Here is a 20138-nt window from a genome sequence, read left to right on the forward strand (position 1 = left end):
AATGACAACCCACTCCAGTATTCTTGCCTGGAGAATTCGGTGGACAGAGCCTGGGGGGCGACAGTCCATGGGGTCACAAAGAGTCAGACACGACTGAGTGACTAACACACACTTAAAGAATTTTCCAGAGATTCTGTGGAGATTAGACAGATAAGAAATAATAGCTCTACTGAACGAGACCCTGGCCCATTCCCAGATGACATGTGATCTTATCGGAGATGGAGACACAGGGGCCTGATGGTCTGTCCCATTCAAAGTTTGCATGAAATCAAAGTACCCCTGGGACCTAGAATACACTCTCTAGCCAGCAAGTGACTGTGCCAAGGTCTCCCTTAGAGTGTTTTTAAGGTGCGTTTGGTTTAACTCTCATTACACCAGAGAGAAGGATGTGACCTTTGTATTTTATTCTTGTTGTTCAGTAGCTAGGTCCTGTCTGACTCTTTGAGATCCCATGGACTGCAGCATGCCAGGCTTCCCTGTCCTTCATTATCTCCCAGAGCTGGCTCAAACTCATGTCCATTGTATTTTATAGGTTCTCTTTTTCTGTTGTTAATCAGTCAACAGATATTTGCTAAGAACCTATGACATACAAGGAGCACAGTGCTAAGAACTTTGAGAAAAGTTTTTAGGTTGAAGCTTAAGACACTGCCAACATTCAACCATTTGACCTGTGGGGAAGAAAGGCAATTTCATATTGTTCAACCTAAACTAGTCTGATGGGAGAGAACTAATACAGAGACACAGAAAGGTTGGCTAGCAGCCCGCACAGACAAACCTGAGGTCTTCCGAGAGGGGCTTTTTAACAAGGAAACCAGGTGAGCTTGGGACATGGGTCCGATGGGCAGAGTCACTCGAGTTACAAAAAACGGTCGCAGAGGGAGGCAGAGTGCCAGGTACAGGCTGTGTGTGGAATTGTGAGAACGCAGTTTGGATCAGGAGATGCTGAGGAGCAGAGTCGAGGGCAGTGGGAGCACACCTGGATCTAGAGTCTGGACAGCCACGGCTCCATGGGGAGGAGGGAGTGGATGGACACAGGAGTGAAGTGAGGACATGGAAGCCCATGTCCAGGAAGGATGAGTGGTTGAGGGAAGGAATTAGGGAAGTCAGAGAGGCTAGCAGTTCCCACTTAGTGCAGCAGAGCACAGGGGGAATAGGGAGCAGAGCATCATGTACCAAGGGTAGGGGAGAAAGAGGTGGTGTGGGCTTGAGTGCTGGAGTGGGGGTGGCGTACTGCCTGAAAAAGGCAGGAGCAAGTGATTCACGTGAGGAGGAGAAGGATGGGAAAAGATGGAGGTAGGGCTGGGTTTTGCTCAGTCACTCAGTCATGTCCAACTTTTACCACTGAGCCACCAATGTCCTCTTTTATTAGGACCATTTAGCAGGTTATACAAAGGCTCTAAGCATTTTACATTATTGTGCAAAGCAGCTCACCTTCTCTACATGAACGATGTTTATCAGTTCTAAGATTGTCCCTAAATGACTGGCAGCAGCTCTGCATGCGTGCATCTGAGGCCGTGAAGGTGCAAAAATTTCAGGACTCAGCAAAGATCACACCGCTGGAGTGATCTGGGTCAGGGCCAGGCTTACATCCAGTGTGGACACCAAGGTCGCAGGGTTCGAAGAGCAGGGAGGGAGGACCACTTCTTCCTTGGCCTTGAGGCTTCTGCAGGTCCTGACCTGTTCTTGGAAAGCCCCAGATCCTCAACCATCAGTGGGAGCTCAAGTACAAGGCTCTGGTCCTCTGGTTCCCAACTTTGGTTGTAGAACCCAGTCCCCAAGCTGAGGTGACTTAGTTACTCAGTTGTGTCTGACTCTGCGACTCCATGGACTGTAGCCCACCAGGCTTTTCAAATGCCCATCCCTGGCCAAGGAGGCCATGCATTTTAAGACACTGTCACAGTGAGCTTTTATATTACTGTGGGGCTCATCCATCTTCAGCAGTGACTTACAGTCAAGTTACAAGATCCCTAAAGGAAGGAACACAGACTCTCCAGTTCACGTGTGAAGCTCAGAGCTGAGCTGGAGAAATGCAAGTGGAGGTGCAGGCAAAGAGGATTTTTTTTTTTTAAAGCTCATTCTCGAGTCCTCTGGCCTAATCATGGGCCATGACTTCTGTCAACTGTCCTCACTGGACTGATCAACCTTCTGTTGATTTACTTTGTGGGGTTGGGGTTGGGCATCTGTCCCAGGTGGTGTATAGGAAAAGCATATCAGAACTTCTATTTTTTAATTACACAAAAAGAAAAACTTAATTGTACTACTATTTAGTGTTGTTTGCTATTTTTACCAATATTATTCAATATTCTACAATACATATAAATGCGTAAATAAATATACAGTTAAAAGAAAAAGCCCATTCTAGTCCTGATGATCAGACGTCTCTCTAGACGGCCCCAGAAAGGGCAGGCTGTAAGGCAGGTGTGCACACAGGGTCGGGGGTCAGGACAGTACCTGCCCTGCAAGGCCCCACCGCCCGGGAAGGTCCAGGAACCCCTGCCCTCCAGGTTGGAACCTGAGCTCTTGAGAAGCCTGTTCTCCTGGCTGGAGCTGTCACCCTCCAGGTCTGAGTCACTATATCTGGCCAGGGGTACTGTCTGCTGGGAGAAGGTGCATCACCCCACCTTTTATGGTGGCTCAGATGGTCAAGATCTGCCTGCAATGTGGGAGACCCAGGTTTGATTCCGGGTCAGGAAGATCCTGGAGAAGGAAATGGCAACCCACTCCCATATTCTTGCATGGAGAATTCCACGGACAGAGGAGCCTCTGGGGGGCTACACTCCATGGGGTCGCCAAGAGTCGGACATGAGTGAGCAACTAACACTTTCCACTTTCAAGTTAACATCTACCCCCATGTGATGGTGTCAGGAGGGTAGAGCCCTCACGAGCACCCTCGTCAGAACAGCCTAGGAAAAGCCGGCTCTCTCTGCCATTGCAGGGTTCAGGGTGGATGTCTGCAAATGGGCAGGCCCTGGCCACAGCCTGACCACGAGACCTGGTGACCTCAGACCTCCAGCCTCCAGAACTGTCAGGAATAAATTCGACGTTTCTAAGCCACTTGGCTACAGTATTTTGTCACAGTGACAGGAGCTGAGACTCAGCATAAGTCTTCAGGATGTTGGTTTCAACTTTTGCCTGACCCTTGATGGCTATTGGTGCTATCAGCTCAGGCTGAGAAGGGTGGGGGGCTTCATTCCACATAACACGGAGAGAACAAAGGGGCTCAGGAGAGGGTGACTTCCAAGGGTGTGGGCTTGCCAGTCAGCCGAGGTGAGAACGCAGGGTGAGGTCGGGATCAAGCGTGGCTCCTGGGCAGGAGAGGCGGTGGCTCCAGGATGCAGAGTCAGCTGGAACCTCCTTGAACACCGGAGGAGGCTGAGTTCTAAGCCGGGGTGGGCTGGCTCCAAAACCAGAGTGAGGATTATGCTCCACAGGGCCTCCTGGAGCCAGGGCTCTGGATGGGGCTCCCGAGGAAGCCGACGGAGATGAGGACGAGGACAGTGTCATGTGGACCACTTGACACAAGGAAGCCTGACTGGCATCTCCCATGGTCCTGCGCACACGGGATGACCCTGTCCCAAGCGCCACGCCAGTCAACCCCGCACAACCCTCCCTGTGAACTACAGAGGTGAAAGCAGCCCTCCTGACTTGTGAGCCAACACTCAGAACGGCTGGATAATGTGCTTGAAGTCACGGGGCCAGTAAGGATGGCCTGGCCCTTCCCGGGACAGCAGATGGCACCTGGGCCAGGTGTTAGAGCAGAAATACTAAATACACGAGTCACATACTTGCTGATGAAAAACATTGGATTCTAGGGAGCAGCTGGCCAAAACCAGACCCATATTTATTGAAAAGTAGAATTTTAAAAGAAAACTTTCCAACTCTGTTACACTCTCCATCTGAACTTTGGTCTTACTATTTTGGCATTCTGGTGCTGAGTGGGAAGAATGTTGAATGATCAGATCACGAACCAGTCAGCACATGGAAACCAAAGACACAGCGGTACGGCACCACAAATGCTTTGGAAACGGCATATCTTCAGGAGATATCAAGGAAGGGAACTGCAAGACTTGTCCAGTTAAGAGTTTCCTTTGAGAGGCACTTTGGGAGAGCAGATGGACAGCTTGAGTGCCCAAGAAACATGAGTTTGTGGCATTCTGCAGAAGCCACATGTGGGGATCCTGGTGGCGCTAGACTGTAAATCACAGGCTCTTCCTGGAAAATGAAGGCACATTTAACGCAAACTTATGAGCAGTCACACAGACTACAAACCACCAGGTGTTACTGTCCTCCAACGTCTGTGCAAAGAAGGGAACTGCAAGACTTGTCCAGGGAACCTCTGGGTGTGCAGAAAGGTGACAGCACAAGTGTACCTGGATGGACTGCTGGTGATCCACACTTCAAACCACACAGGGACCCTGCTGGACACCCCTAACCCCTCCTCATGGAACCTCATAGATGCAAATTCTGATCGACCCCAGGGAGCTAGAGATCCCCTCCTCAGTTGTCTGAGATTAAAAATAATTGTCAATTACAACCATAAGCCTTAAAGAGGTTCCTTAAGCCAAAACATGTGTTTGTAATGTGTCCTTTATTTCTTCCTGAATGGCTGTATCAGTTATTTTGGTGTCCAGGAACTCTCAGTATAGAGGGACTCCTGCATGAGGTCAAGGTGGAACTCACAACAGGAAGATCTGAAAGTTGGGAGGAAGTAGGATTTCCAATGACAAGGCCCAGGATCTACCTGTTTTGTCTAAGGTGATGGTCTGCCTCACTCACCTAGAGGTCCATTCTTATGTAACTGGGTGCCCCCAACCTCAGATTGTTTAGTTCCTAGGTCATGTCTGACTCTTTTGAGACCCCATGGACTGTAGCCCGCCAGGCTCTGTCCAAGGGATTTCCCAGGCAAGAATACTGCAGTGGGTTGTCACTTCCTTCTCGAAGGGATCTTCTTGACCGGGGATCAAACCCACATCTCCTGCATTGGCAGGCAGATTCTTTATCACTGAGTCACATAAGCCCCATCAATTTCAGGTACCAGACACCAAATTTCTAATTTATCATCAAACATATAACAAAGGCAACTAAAGATACAATGAACTCGCAGAGAGGAGCCTCCCAAGGCCAGCATTGTTGGGGGGAGGTGTGGTCCTGATGCCAGACCCTGGGCTTGCCACCTGCTCCAGGAGGCAGCAGCCACACCCTCATGCAATCATCTGGTGACTCACCTTCTCTATCTGTGTGATGGGCATGATCACAGAACCACCTCAAGGAGCTGGGACAAGGATGCCAAGTCCAGCAAAGAGGGAGAGATGAGCACGTGTCTGCTGCAAGCCAGCGCTCTCTGGCTCTGTATTCCCAGTGCCCAGCGCTCAGAGGAGCTGGACAACGGCTTCCCCAGTGCATGAGAGGCAGGCAGGAGATGGGAGAGGAAAGCTAGAGGAGAGAAGGCTAGCTGATAACAGGCTGGTGACGTATATAATTTCCAAAGAGTAATTTTAAGACCAAACTTGAGATTCTGGTTTCTCTTGGAGTCATGCTAATTAAAATTTATTATTTCAAGATACAAAAATGTGGTCATAGAAAAAGAAAACACACAAGTAATAAATTTATTAGAAGTCCTCCTCAAAGCGCTCCCCTGGGGGCACGGAATGCTCAAGCTTATAGGAACCCCTTCCCCACTGCTCAGTCCAGGCTTGGCAAAAGATGAACACACACAGGGTCTCGTCATAATACTTTTTTATTACAATATCCAAAAAACTGAGTATGCAGTTTAGGAGGTCTCAAGACCCCTTCCTCAACTGTAGGAATGTGCCATCTCAAGACTGTATATTGGAACTATAAAGGAGTTCAGATGTAAAGAGAAAAGAAAATGCAATTTCTTCATAAACATTCTGTGTCTTTTACTACCAATCACATATCCTTTTGTAAACCCTGAAAAATTTCCCTGTAAAGCAAATACTATATATATATATATATATATTTTGTGTGTGTGTGCGTGCGTGCGTGCGTGTGTGTGTGTGTGTGTGTGTGTGTGAAGTGTGGTGGGTTGCTCCCCTCCCCAAAGATCACCTGTTTTCCTTAATCATCTGCATTAGTGTCAACAAATGGCTACAGGTACATATGACTTTGAGAATTAAATACATCACTGTGAGATTGAAACTAGCCGAAGGGCAAGAGGAAAGAGCACTCTGCTGATGGCACGTTGGGGGGAAATTTCCGAAACCACTGTCTTCCCCCAGTCTCTGGCCCCTCTTCTGCAAACCGGCATTCCAGGACCTCTTTTCTTTATTGCAAGCGCAGCCCCAAAGGCACTGGACAGCATCTTCCCTCCCGTCTTGCCCGGTGGTTCCAGTATTGCTAACAGCGCCCGGGGTTGTCCCCGGAGAGCCTGGGAGCTGTGGGAGCGCAAACGACACGGATGGAGGGCTGCTGGGGTCAGGACTGGGGGTCCCCAGGCAGGTGCCGCCTGCTCTGTGGCTCATGGACATAAGGGCAGCTCTGGTGCATCCACACGGCGCCCGAGGTCTGTAAGGGGGTCTGCTGGCGCGAGCGGTGTGAATGGACTAAGGCTGTCTCCCACGGAGGAATAAAGTGAACCGACTCGCTCTGTCCACCTCTCATCACGAAAACCAGCCGGGAGGGCCCGGGATGGCAAAGAGTGGGGTGGTGGCAAATAACCGACCTGGACAAAGAAGGGACCAGGTGGAGAGAATGGGGCCTGCAGGACAGCCCAGCCAGGGCGCCTTCCCGGGGCATCACTGCAGCGCCCGGACGAGGTAGAGCTTCTCCCCGTGCTCGCTGGTGAAGATGGGGGCTTTCTTATAGTGCTCCACCAGCTCGTCCATGGTGTGGAAGCGCCGCTGCCCAATGCAGTAGACGTTGTCCACCAGCTGAACCTTGAAATGCTTGTTCTTCCCTGATGCTTTGAGAGACACGGAGAAGTCACTGGGCTGTGGGGGAAAGAGAACACACACAGGTTACCACTGGGCTCCGGTCCACACCCAGGGCAGCTACCTCCTGATCTTTAGAACCACCCGGAGGCTGGTGAGATGCTCGTGTTCTGGATCGAAGAAAGTGACACTGTACTTAGTACTTTCGGTGCAAAATGTGCTTTCACTATTTGAAAACTGGAGACTTGTTCTGAAATGTACAGCACCGATGCTAACCAATGCACATTTTTCATTTCCCTAGCTAGTTCCTGGATTTGTAGAAAGTGGTCTGTACATAGGCAGCGGCTAGAAATACACTTCCTCTGGCTTCTACCACTATTAGGAGCTCAGCCAACAGCATGGTGCTGGCCCAAGTATAGACACCAAGGTCAATGGAACAGACAGATGAATGAATACAGAAACTGTGGTATATATATGCAATTGGAAATGTTACTCAGCTATAAAAGAAAAAGAATGCATGCGAATGAGCCCTAATGAGGTGGATGAACCTAGAGCCTATTATACAAAGTGAAGTCAGAAAAAGAAAGACAAATATTGTGTATTAACACATGTGTATGGAATCTAGGAAGATGGTACTCATGAACCTATTTGCAGGGCAGCAGTAGAGACACAGAGAACAGACCTTTGGGCACATTGGGGGAAGGAGAGAGTGGGACGAACTAAGAGAATAGCATGGAAACATACATATTACCATATGTGTACGGGAGCCAGTGGGAGCCCAACCCAGTGCTCTGTGAGGGTTGGGATGCATCCCATCCTAGAGGGGTGGGATGCAGAGAGAAACAGGACGGGGCTTCAGAAGGGAGGGGACATATGTATACCTGTGGGTGATTCATGTTGATGTGCAGCAGAGGCCAACACAATACTGTAGGGTAGTTATCCTCCAATAATTGTATTTTGTTCTATACTTCTCTATATTGTACAATTATAATCTTTGATTTAAAAAAAAGTCAATGGAACAGAATAGAGAGCCCAGAAATAAATCCACACTCTCGGGGTCAATTACTCTGTGACAAAGGAGGCAAGAATATACAACAGAAAAAAGATGGTCCCTTCAATAAGCAGTGCTAGGAAAGGTGGATAACTACAAGGAATGAGATTGGAACATGATGGGTGACACAGACCCGATCAATGAGATGGAAGGATGTCCCACCCTGCCCCCGTCTCACTGTCACTCCTGTTCTTGCCGTTTCTGAGCCACCCCTTGTCCCTCTCCCTACTCAACCATTCCTGAGGGTCTCGGAGCACAGAATGGCCACGTGGAGATGCCTCTGCATCCCCAGACTGGATAAGCTCCACTCTCCTTGGCTTTGTTGTTATTGTCGCTCAGTCGTGTCTGACTCTTCAAGATGCAATGGACTACAGCCCACCAGGCTCCTCTATCCGTGGGATTCTCCAGGCAAGAACACTGGAGTGGGTTGTCATTTCCTTCTCCAGGGAATTGTCCCAACCCAGGGATCAAATCCACGTCTCCTGCATTGCTACATGGATTCTTTTTCACTGAAACACCTCCTTGGCTACTGTCCAGCAGAAGACATCCTGACACATCTGTGGGTCAGGGCTGCATCTAATCCACGGCTGTGTCCACAGAGAGCCCAACAGATGGTGGGAGCTGTATGATCCAGGTCTAAAGTGAATTCTGAGCCCAGACTTTCACCCTTCCCCAAACCAGGAACTCACTGCTGGTGATGACCCATCAACCCAGCCCCTGCTCGCATGTCTCCCACCAGGACAAAACCAACAAGCATCCCTTCACTGGTTTTTACACTGACTCTGCAAACGTTTGATCAAAAGTGAACAGATCTTGCAAAATGACAGACAACTCTATATAAACCAATGACAACTGAGGGAAAGGGGTGTCTAGCAGAACCCAGATCCGGGGTGGGCCACTGGTCCCCAACAGTCACAATTGTCAGCATCACAATATTGTAATTATCCTCCAATTAAAATAAATTTAAAAACAGTATCACAGAGATAGACATATTCAGTTAGTTAGTTAGTAACTATGTGTCCCTTTGCCCAAAATAGACCAAATAAATCTTTGAGGGGAAAACCTCATCTTATCTCTATACTAAACTCAGGGCCCAATGCCTTGGGGGAAGCCCAGAAAACACTGCGGGGATAAAATTTCAGGAGGAGATAGGAAGATCTAGATCCAATTAGGCTTTGGGTTGTGTGTTATTTCCAGAATCACAGCCATTAGAGGATTAAGGATGGATAGGGGGATACAGGGAGAAGGCAATGGCACCCCACTCCCATACTCTTGCCTGGAAAATCCCATGGACAGAGGAGCCTGGTAGGCTGCAGTCCATGGGGTCGCTGAGGGTTGGACACGACTGAGCGACTTCACTTTCCCTTTTCACTTTCAAGCATTGGAGAAGGAAATGGCAACCCACTCCAGTGTTCTTGCCTGGAGAATCCCAGGGATGGGGGAGCCTGGTGGGCTGCCATCTATGGGGTCGCACAGAGTCAAACACGACTGAAGTGACTTAGCAGCAGCAGCAGCAGCAGGGGGATACAGAACTTGAAAATTATTTCCCCAACTTGATCTCTTATGCCCCTTCCCCAAAAAAGAAATGAATCATCATGAATGATTCATCGGATCAACCAGCCATCAGCATGCACGCTGCTATATTTAAAACAGATAACCAACAAGGACATACTGTATAAAACAAGAAACTCTGCTCAGTGTTATGTGGTAGCCTGGAAGGGACGGGAGTTCGGAGGAAAACCGATACATGTATATGTATGGCTGAGTCCCCTGCCATGCACCCGAAACTATCACAACATTGTTAATTGGCCACTGTTGTTTAGTTGCTAACTCAGGTCCGACTCTTTGTGATCCCAGGGACTGTAGCCTACCAGGCTCCTCTGTCCATGGGATTCTCCAGTCAAGAATACTGAAATGGGTTGCCATATCCTCCTCCAGGGGATTTTCTTGACCCAGGGATCGAACCTGAGTCTCCTGCATCTCCTGAATTGGCAGGTGGATTCTTTACTGCTGAGCCACCAGGAAAGCCTCATAAATTGGCCATACTTTAATACAAAAAATTTAAAATAGTATAAAAGCAAGAGAGTTCCAGAAAAACATCTATTTCTGCTTTATTGACTATGCCAAAGCCTTTGACTGTGTGGACCACAATAAACTGTGGAAAATTCTGAAAGAGATGGGAATACCAGACCACCTGACCTGTCTCTTGAGAAATCTGTATGCGGGCCAGGAAGCAACAGTTAGAACTGGACATGGAACAACAGACTGGTTCCAAATAGGAAAAGGAGTATGTCAAGGCTGTATATTGTCACCCTGCTTATTTAACTTCTATGCAGAGTGCATCATGAGAAACACTGGACTGGAAGAAGCACAAGCTGGAATCAAGATTGCCGGGAGAAATATCAATAACCTCAGATATGCAGATGACACCACCCTTATGGCAGAAGAGGAACTAAAAAGCCTCTTGATGAAAGTGAAAGTGGAGAGTGAAAAAGTTGGCTTAAAGCTCAACATTCAGAAAACGAAGATCATGGCATCCGGTCCCACCACTTCATTGGAAATAGATGGGGAAACAGTGGAAACAGTGTCAGACTTAATTTTTGGGGGCTCCAAAATCACTGCAGATGGTGATTGCAGCCATGAAATTAAAAGACGCTTACTCCTTGGAAGGAAAGTTATGACCAACCTAGATAGCATATTCAAAAGCAGAGACATTACTTTGCCAACAAAGGTCTGTCTCGTCAAGGCTATGGTTTTTCCTGTGGTCATGTATGGATGTGAGAGCTGGACTGTGAAGAAGGCTGAGTGCCGAAGAATTGATGCTTTTGAAGTGTGGTGTTGGAGAAGACTCTTGAGAGTCCCTTGGACTGCAAGGAGATCCAACCAGTCCATTCTGAAGGAGATCAGCCCTGGGATTTCTTTGGAAGGAATGATGCTGAAGCTGAAACTCCAGTACTTTGGCCACCTCATGCGAAGAGTTGACTCATTGGAAAAGGCTCTGATGCTGGGAGGGATTGGGGGCAGGAGGAGAAGGGGACGACAGAGGATGAGATGGCTGGATGGCATCACTGACTCGATGGACGTGAGTCTGGGTGAACTCCGGGAGTTGGTGATGGACAGGGAGGCCTGGCGTGCTGCGGTTCATGGGGTCGCAAAGAGTCGGACACAACTGAGCGACTGAATTGAACTGAACTGAAACGGCACAGAAGGACATTTTAAGTAATCAACCGCACAATTCTCAAATCACTGCTATTTTCACATTTACACAAGACTGATCAAGACGAATGTGAGCTGGCCTCAGTGTTATCAGTATTCCCACCCAAGCTGGATGCTGTATATTTCTGAAAACAGAACAAAGTAAACAGGTACCGCCAGACAGGTGCTCTGCACAGGACGGCCTGAGCATTAGCCCCTTGGCCCCTGTCACGTGGCAGTCAGTTCTGGTGGGTGAAGACTTGAGCAGTCACTATGCCGTGTGTCCAGGAGTATATACACATTAGCAGTATATACATGCTCAGCTCTCTCTTGGGGTTTCCGGTTTTCAAGAAGCAATGTGTAGTTTCAAGATCTGTTCATTTTTAGACGTATATATGTTCTGTGCCAAAAGCCTGTGCCTTCTGATAAAGATAGAAGGCGACTTCAGTTTTACGTTTAGGACCAGCCGGGCACTGAGCTAGTTTTAGAGACTCTTTAATCAGTTCATAGACAAAGCAGCATCGTACGGAGGGAGTGCGTGAGACGGCGTGCGTGAGACGGCGTCACTATGTGATAGACTCAATTTTACTTATGCCCCACAATCAGCAGATGACTTTCTGAATTTGCTTTTCATTTAAGCACCTTAATTTAGCCTCCTGATATGTCTCCTGTACATATGCATTACGGCAGTAAAACTGGTCGCTGTAGCAGAGACAGTAATTTTAATTTTGTGGGCTCCTGATCAGAAACCTTGAACTTAAGGACATGGGAGGAATTAAGTTTATACCAAGCAGGGGGTGCCGAACCTTCAGAGAACTCTCATTCCAGCATCTCTGTGCTTCTGATCTATGTGCTAAAATGCACTGTTACACGTCACCAAGTTCTAAAGGAAGCCTGAGGATGAACTGGGCCAGGGTGTCTCAATTTGTGCTCCCAAGTCCAGTAGCATCACCTGGGTGCTTGTCAGAAAAAGTGAATTCTCAGGCCCCACTGCAGACCCCTTGAATGAGCAGCTCAGGGGCAGGGCCGTCCAGGGGCTTTAGATGCAGTTTGAGATGAGGTCTGAGTGAACCACACACAGTGCTTTCAAGCGGTCAGGGCCATGAGAACAAGACAGGAATGTGATTCATGTGCTAAGATGCACCTTGGAGGAGGTGGCTCCATGACAAAGCCCACCCCCAGCCTGGGGAAGCCTGTCTGACTCCGTCCTGAGGGGTCAGCCCTTGCTCTAGATACTCCCTGCAGGGGACCCCTGGGTGGCACAGCCAGCATTCTCTTCCCTTCTCAAGAAGCCAGCCCCCTGGATCTGACTAGAAAAGGGGCTGCTCCAAAGGTGGGGGTGGGGGGTGGGGAGCGGATCCCTGAGAAGTTGGGGCCACCAGTCTTGGTCCTTACAGGCTTGTCTGTCCCCAAAGCCCTGGGGAAGTCGCATCAAGGATGGAGCCACACTGGTCTGCACTGACCGTGGGCACTGGGCTGGAAGACTCAGCGACATTCTGAAGCTAAGCATGTCACAGAAACTTGACGGGTGTCTGCTGGCTCAACCACACTGAGAAGAGGACTGAAGCCCACGAGCCCAGCATCTGGGGTGGGACTGACTTGCAGTCACTGGCCCCTAGAGGTCGGTGAGATGCCTCAGACACCATCTCCGGTGGGCAAGTACTTTCCTCGCCCGCATCTTGAGACCAAAATGTAAACAATTCTTGCAGAATTTCTCCTGCAAGTCGAGAAGGAACTGTTTTCAAAGGACAGGCAGTAAAGACTTCTGGCAGTTGAGAGAAGAGGTGGGCTTGCCGGCCTCCAGGAAAGAAATGTTTACGGAGAGCCGAGCAGAGCAGAATGCAAACCTTCCTCCCTCCACCTGGGCTCCTCAGCTCATCTCATTGGACAAGGTGTTTCCCCTTCACTGGCTGAGAAACCACAGAAAAGTGAAGTCATGTCTGATTCTTTGCGACCTCATGGACTGGAACCTGCCAGGTTCCTCTGTCCATGGGATTTTCCAGGCAAGAATACTGGAGTAGGTTGCCATTTCCTTCTCCAGGGGATCTTCCCAACTCAGGGATTGAACCTGGGTCTCTCACACTGCAGGCAGACTCTTTACCATCTGAGCCACCAGGGAAGCCCCCGAGAAACCACAATCAGGGCAGAAAACATTCGCTGGGAGGGCCGGAGTGTGCCTACTGGGGCTGCGGGCCCCCCACCCCTCACTCTGGGTCTGCCTGTGCCTGAGTGCTCTTAAAAACAAGGGATACAGTTCAAAGAAACCCTAGCAATTTCTATGTTCTTTTCTCCGCACTAACTGACTGCAGTGATCAGCAGATTACTGGGAGCAAAGCCTGAATTACCTCTCTTCCGTAAATGAAAATGGAGCCCTCCAGCCTAGGAGACTAGCCTGTTCACAGTCCTTCTGCAGTTATGGCTAACAAGAAATGGAGTAGGAAGACGGAAAGGTTTACACTGGTGCTATTAATACATGTGCCAGCTGTACACACCTTTCTCATATATTAAAATTTATTAGACCCATTTCATTTTTTTTTTTAAATATTGATTTATTTGGCTGCTCTGGGTCTTAGTTGCAGCATGCAGGATCTAGTTCCCTGACCAGGGATTGAACCTGGGTCCCCCACATTGTGAGCTCAGTCTTAGCCACTAGACCACTAGGGAAGTCCCAAGATACAGTTTTGTTTTTTTTTTTAATTTCCACTACAGCTTTTAATTCTTGGAGGGAATCATTTCTAACAGGTACTTGTGAATTTACATGCAAGCAGTATATCCATAAAGAAGGCTAAGCATCAAAGAATTGATGCTTTCCAACAGTGGTGCTGGAGGAGACTCTTGAGAGTCCCTTGGACTGCAAGGAGAACAAATCAGTGAACCCTAAAGGAAACCATCCCAGAATATTCATTGGAAGGACTGATGCTGAGGCTCCAATACTTTGAGCCCCTGAAGTGAAGAGCTGACTCATTAGAAAAGACCCTGATGCTGGGTAAGATTGAGAACAGGAGAAGAAGAGGGTGACAGAGGATGAGATGGTTGGATGGCATCATCAACTCAACAGACATGAGTTTGAGCGTGCTCCAGGAGATGGTGAAGGATAGGGAAGCCTGGCATGCTGCAGTCCATGAGGTCGCAAAGAGTCAGACACAACTGAGCGACTAAACAACAGCAGCAAGTATATCAATAAACATTTACATCAAGGGAGCTAGTGTTCTGGGGGTTTTTATGAAAATGTTTCTGAATACTGTTACAGATGAATTATTTGACAGTTTTCAGGTGGCTCAGTGGTAAAGAATCAGCCTGCCAATGCAGGAGATGAGATGCAGGTTCGATCCCTGGATCGGGAAGATCCCCTGGAGTAGGAAATAGCAACCCACTCCAGCATTCTTGCCTGGGAAATTTCACCAGAGAAGCCTGGTGGGCTACAGTCCATGAGGTTGAACAGGACTGAGCTACTGAGCATGCACACACTGAGCATACTCACACCTGCACTCTAGTTTGAAAGAGCTGTTTTTCAGTTCCCACTGATTTACTGGACACTTATCTCTCTTCATGTTACACTTGCAGCCTGAAGGGAGGTTGTCTGGACCCCTGGTGGCAGCAATCCTGAGCCTGAGGCTACCAAGTCTGACCTGAGTTCACAAGCCCAGGGGTCAGTGGGCACAGAGGAAGGGCTGGGCATGCTGGCACCTCCTCTGGCTGCTGCTGGCTCCCAGTCACTCTGAATCTACACACACATGCTGGACAATTGCATCATCAGTGAATGTGGAGAATATTTTCTAGGGTCTCACACAGTGCTGGGATTCAACAGCCGACAGGATGACATACCATGCGCTCCACTGCCGACCTGGCTGCCATGGGGGCAGCACAGCCACGAATGAAGGCGGTTACACCTGTGAGCACAGGCCCCATCATGGGACCCAGGAGCATGGCTCATGGAGGCTTCCCAGACGGAAAGGAGGAGGAGTGAGGTGTGAACGGTGTGTGTGCCTAGACTGGGCAGGGAGGAGGTGCTGGGGCGACGGGGGCAGCTGTACTCTACAATTTTTCAGATGTATGCAAAGGTCCACAGGAGGAGAGAGCAGAGTCTGAGCAGCATGCAGGAGAGAGCGATGGGAGGTCTCCTCCCATTGTGGACCAGGAGGAGCCACTGAGCCGCCCTCGGCCACGTGACTAGGATCCCCCCAGGGCACTCAGTGACACAGCCCAGCCGCCTGCACCGCCTCCTTCTGCTCTAGCCACAAATCAGGTTTCAGGTTACAAGCAGTCCTCTGTTCCACTTTCTACAGCATCTCCCTCCAAAAAAAGGGGATTCAGCACTCTTCACCTTCTTTTACACATAATACAGCAGAGATAAAACTCCATCCAAAGCCCTTCGTAATAAATGACACAAAAACATAGGGACACAAAATACAGGGAAATAGATGATCTCTTTGGGATCTTTAACATCTTACAGAGAAAAACGGCTTCCTACACCACAGGCTGATGCTTTGCAGACCTCAACCTAGTTGTAAGCTGTCACTTTCTACAGCAACTGAAAAAATAAAACACTGACAGTTTACAGAGTACACAGAAATTTAGTAACTGGTTATTCTTCACTGTAATACAGTTTCCTAGCCGTATCCACAGAATAAGTCTGAACAAATACATAAGGATTTACGATGAGCATTAGATGAGAAGGCAGGTAGGAATTTTAAATTTTCTAGATTTAATGAGATATGGATGGAATATAATGATTAAATATGAAGAACTGACACTGTTCCATCTTTAGCTGCTAAAGGTAAATGACAATTAGAGGCGAGGAATGAGAGCAAGAGAGGAGGAGAGAGAAAACTCGATATTGAGATGAAAGATAGAAAAGGGCCGAAACAGGGTCATCTGGTTCATTCACTGGCTGATAACCATGTCTAAAACACGCCTTTGAAATACCTACACATCACTGACCCCGGATATCGTAGGATATGCCAATGCTTTGCTTGTTGTTCTGAAATATATGTCCACCCCTCCCGCCCCCCGCCCAAGCACAGATTTCCCAGAACTCAGATCTTTTTACTTTTCAATACAGAAAAATACGGAATATTTTTAAATGCAAAGTATCAAGCAAGAATCTTGCTCATTTATACTGAAATTGCTCAGGATATTTAAAAAAATGAAATGCATCTTGAAGAGGCACTCTAAAAAAGACGCTATGCTTACTGAGGAATCACAGGTCCTGCGGTGACCAAAGGTGAGCCCTGAGCACAGAGACCTAGAGGAAGGAAAAGGAAACTGAATGGGGATGCCTGTGGGTCCTGCAGAAACGGGACCCCAAAGCTGGGTCAGGCTGTGGAGCTCCGGGCTCACGCAGCTTTGAACGGTAGGCTCTCACCTTAGAGATGCCAGAGTGAACAGGGAAAAAGACAACAGGCAGAAAGAAGACGGGAAGCTGCTGGCAGGAAGCAGAGGCAGTGGAGGCAGAAAATGGATAAGCGATGGACTTGTCCATCTGAACGGCTCCTCACGGTTGCAGATGACAGGTGGGCAAAGACCTAGTTATGAGCATGAAGACAGCGCAGCCGACTAGCCCTGCCATCAGGAGAAGAGCAGCAGCACGCCTGAGAGTCCCTGAGTATCTCTTTAGCACAAGACAGGTGTGCACACAGCAGACAGCGCCACGTGTAACAGCGGGTTCCAGCCAGACAAGCAGTCCAGCACACCCTTGGGCCACATGGCAGCCTTCAGGCCGAGCCGGGGCCATGGCAGGGGCAGAGCTAAGCAAGTCCCAGAGAGCCTCTTCCCCACCCCGAGAGCCAGTGGCCCAGCACACGATGAGCTGTCGTAGCGCAGTTTTCTAAATTAAAACAGAAGGAACAAAATGTGGAAAGGCCCCCCCCACCCCCAAATGGTTAAAATAAACAAGCAATACTTTAGTTATTTAGAAAAGGCTTTCTCCTCTCATAACCCGAGACAAATGTAACACTGCTGCTTCTTCAAGTTCCTGGGAGTGGAGTGTAGATAAGAAAATTACCTTCCTCTACCTCTAAAAGGACCTGGTCCCAAGGTCTGACAGTGACCATGGCCTGTATGTGCTTGTCTCATGGACAAGTCACAGGTTTTCTCTAAGCCAGTGGTACTATCTGCCTCCTGCTAAAGACTTTCCCCTTCCCCAGCCCCATAGAGAAGAACCTAGGGGCACTGTCTCCACTCCGGGGGGCTGCTTTTACCCCTCTCCTTTCTAAGAAGCCTCTTCAAACCCAACGTTCCTAAATCAGGACGAGACTCCTTGACTCTGAATCATCCTTCTCCCTCGATCACCTCCTACTGTGACAGGGTTTCTGGTGCTTTCTTTGAGTTTCTGCTTAGGGGGGTTGCAAGTGCTCTGGACCCGATTCTCTGGAGCCTCCTGATCTGTGCACGGAGCAGACTTCATATGAGAACAACTTAATGTGATGTCCTGCCAGAAACCATTGACTGGATGAGAAAAGCTCGTTGCCCAGATTTCAGATGCAGCTACTGTCTAGGTCCCATGTGCTTGCCACCACGAGCTGCTGCCACCACTGGGGGGCCGGTTCCACCCCATCACAGCTGCCCCTCTCCGTCTGAAGGGAAACCACTTCTGTGGGCTTGAACTCCCTCTAGATCAGTCAATAGGAATCTTGACTGTGCACTTAGTAATCGTCGTATCAACATTTGCAGGGGACAATTACAGTACATAGCATGGGCTGACTAGTCTTACAGGTTGCATTTATACAATTAAGCTGAAGTCTATAGGAACCAACAGAAAATGATCATACTGGACTCTATCCTCAAAACTCACACTGGACTCCATCCTCAAAACTTTTGCTTCACTTAAATACACAAGGCAGGTGTATTTAAAAGGACTAACAAAACCAGCTTAGGACCTCCACAATGAAAACACAAAAAGGTACTTGGAATGACAGCCCAGTTCCCCCAGACAGACTTAGCCACCCACCTGAAACACAGACCCCAAATCTGTGCTGGAAACAGGTATGCTCCAAGTCGAGAGGCCTCATATCACTGACTCAACTTGTACACACAAACCCCTCTCTTAACAATTGTCCTTTTCCTTTTTTAGTGCTGTTCCTGAGTGCTTTAAAAGCTTTTCAGAGATAAACTCAGTGGTGCCTGTGGCAGAGACGTACTGAGGATTACACACTTTAAAAAGAAAAACATACCAACCAACAAAAGATTGTGTCAGAAACAGGGCGTCTGCCTTGCTGAGAACATCTGATGCATCTCAGACCCAGAGAGGAAACAAGGTTGGGTCATCAACAGGGAAACCACGGGAGAAAATGATGTTTGGGTCTGCAGGACAAAACAGGGGTGACCCCACTCGCGAGGCAGCAAAATCTCCAGAAGCTGAGACACTCTGTACTTGCCATCTCACCTACAAGAACGCACCTTGCAGAGCAGAGATATAGCCAAGGCTGGGCAGTCCAAGTGGATGTCAGCATAAGGTGGGGCTGGGGCCTCAGGACACAGGCTGTATAGAGCATCTGTGTTCATCTTGCTTAACATGAGGCCCACATAATCCTGCTGTCTGAGGCCATTCACACACCTCCACACACTTTCATGCTCTCTGCTTCCTTCCTGTGCGCCACCCACCCACCAAGGGTTCTCTGCCCTGAGGAGGAAGCCGTCCTGCACGGCCAGTGCATACCCACACATGTGTACATGCCTAGATGCGCGTATACATGCACACCCAGATGTGCACATGCACACACATGCACACCTCTCCACCCACCCCGCCCCACACTCACTGAGCACTCTGTCCTGACAAGGAAGTTGCACACATGCACACACTCCGAGATGCATATCTGTTCACACCCAGACACGTGTACACACCCCTTCACCCACCCTGCCCCACACTCATCAATGACTCTGTCTTGATGAGAAAGTCGCCCTGCACACCTGGTACACAAGTACAGAGATGCACACATACATGTACACCCCTCCACCCACCCAACCCTGTACTCACTGGGGACTTGCTGTTAAGCAGGAAGAAGTTGCCCTATATGCCTGGTGCACACACAGAGATGCCCACATATGTGCACACCCCTCTGCCCACCCACCCCATCTTGCACTCACCGAGGACTCACTGTCCCGCACAAGGAAGTCGCCCTGAACGCCCCGCGCGTTGAGTGCGCACTCGGCCTGGTGGCGAGTCACGTTCCCGTAGTACCACTCGCGGCCTGCGAACCGGCCAGCACGAGCAGGCCCCGCGGGTCCGGAGCCAGCGTGAGGGGCCGGGCCCTCGCTCAGCACCACCACATAGTTCTTGGGCACCAGGCCGACCTGGCCACGCGCATTGCGGCAGCGCCACCACTCGGGGTCGTTCTCGGGCTTCTCGATCACCTCCATGGTCTCGCCCTTGTCGAAGTTGAGCTCCTCCTCGGTGACCGAGCTGAAAGGGTACAGCGTCTGCACCACCTGCAGCGCCCGCGCGCCCTGCCCATTGCTGAGCGTGGCACCGGGCCGCAGGCTTGAGCCCCCGGGCGCGTCGCCGGCTGCCTCGTCCAGCTCCTCCAGCACGTAGTTGGACGGGAACCAGCCCACTTGGCCGTTGTAGCTGCCCCGCCACCAGCCGTCGCTGCACTTCTCCATGACGGTGACGCGTGAGCCCTTCACCAGCGACAGCTCGTCCTCGCGCTCTGCTGCATACGCGAACTTGACCACGGCCGGGATGCTGAGGTCGTAGATGCGGTCGGCGCCGCCCCCGTTGGCGGGGAACTCCGCGTCCGTGCTGGGCGTGGGGGAGGCATCGCGTGCGCTCGTCTTCCGGCGGGTCCTTCCGAGGCCTGTAGAGAAACAGCAAAGCTCAGCGTAGGGACCAGATTCAGCTGAGTGGGACCCTGCAAGGGCTCCACACAGGGCCCCAGCCAAGGGGCAGCGCCTGTACACTGATGCAGAACGGACTTGGCCCCCTGGCTGGTGACCAGCCAGTCAGCAACAGAGGTAACAGTGGCCAAATGCCTGAAAGCTGGGAATTACCACATCTGATCTCT

The 20138-nt window shown here is 49.7% G+C and overlaps 1 protein-coding gene across 3 annotated transcripts in view; it reads right to left on the reverse strand.

The window, feature by feature from the left end:
- Window positions 1–5719: 5719 nt before the first annotated feature.
- NCK2 (NCK adaptor protein 2) overlaps window positions 5720–20138 on the reverse strand; it is a 115269-nt gene continuing 100850 nt past the window's right edge. For all 3 annotated transcript variants that reach the window (XM_055540267.1, XM_055540266.1, XM_055540268.1), the window contains exons 4-5: window positions 19222–19931; window positions 5720–6950 (exon numbers count right to left, since the gene is read on the reverse strand). In XM_055540267.1, the coding sequence (XP_055396242.1) occupies window positions 6756–6950; window positions 19222–19931 (905 nt within the window). In that variant the 3' untranslated portion in view covers window positions 5720–6755. The remainder of the gene's footprint in view (window positions 6951–19221; window positions 19932–20138) is intronic.

The sequence above is a fragment of the Bubalus kerabau genome, chromosome 11 (assembly GCF_029407905.1).
Source record: "Bubalus kerabau isolate K-KA32 ecotype Philippines breed swamp buffalo chromosome 11, PCC_UOA_SB_1v2, whole genome shotgun sequence".
Taxonomy (NCBI): Eukaryota; Metazoa; Chordata; class Mammalia; order Artiodactyla; family Bovidae; genus Bubalus; species Bubalus kerabau.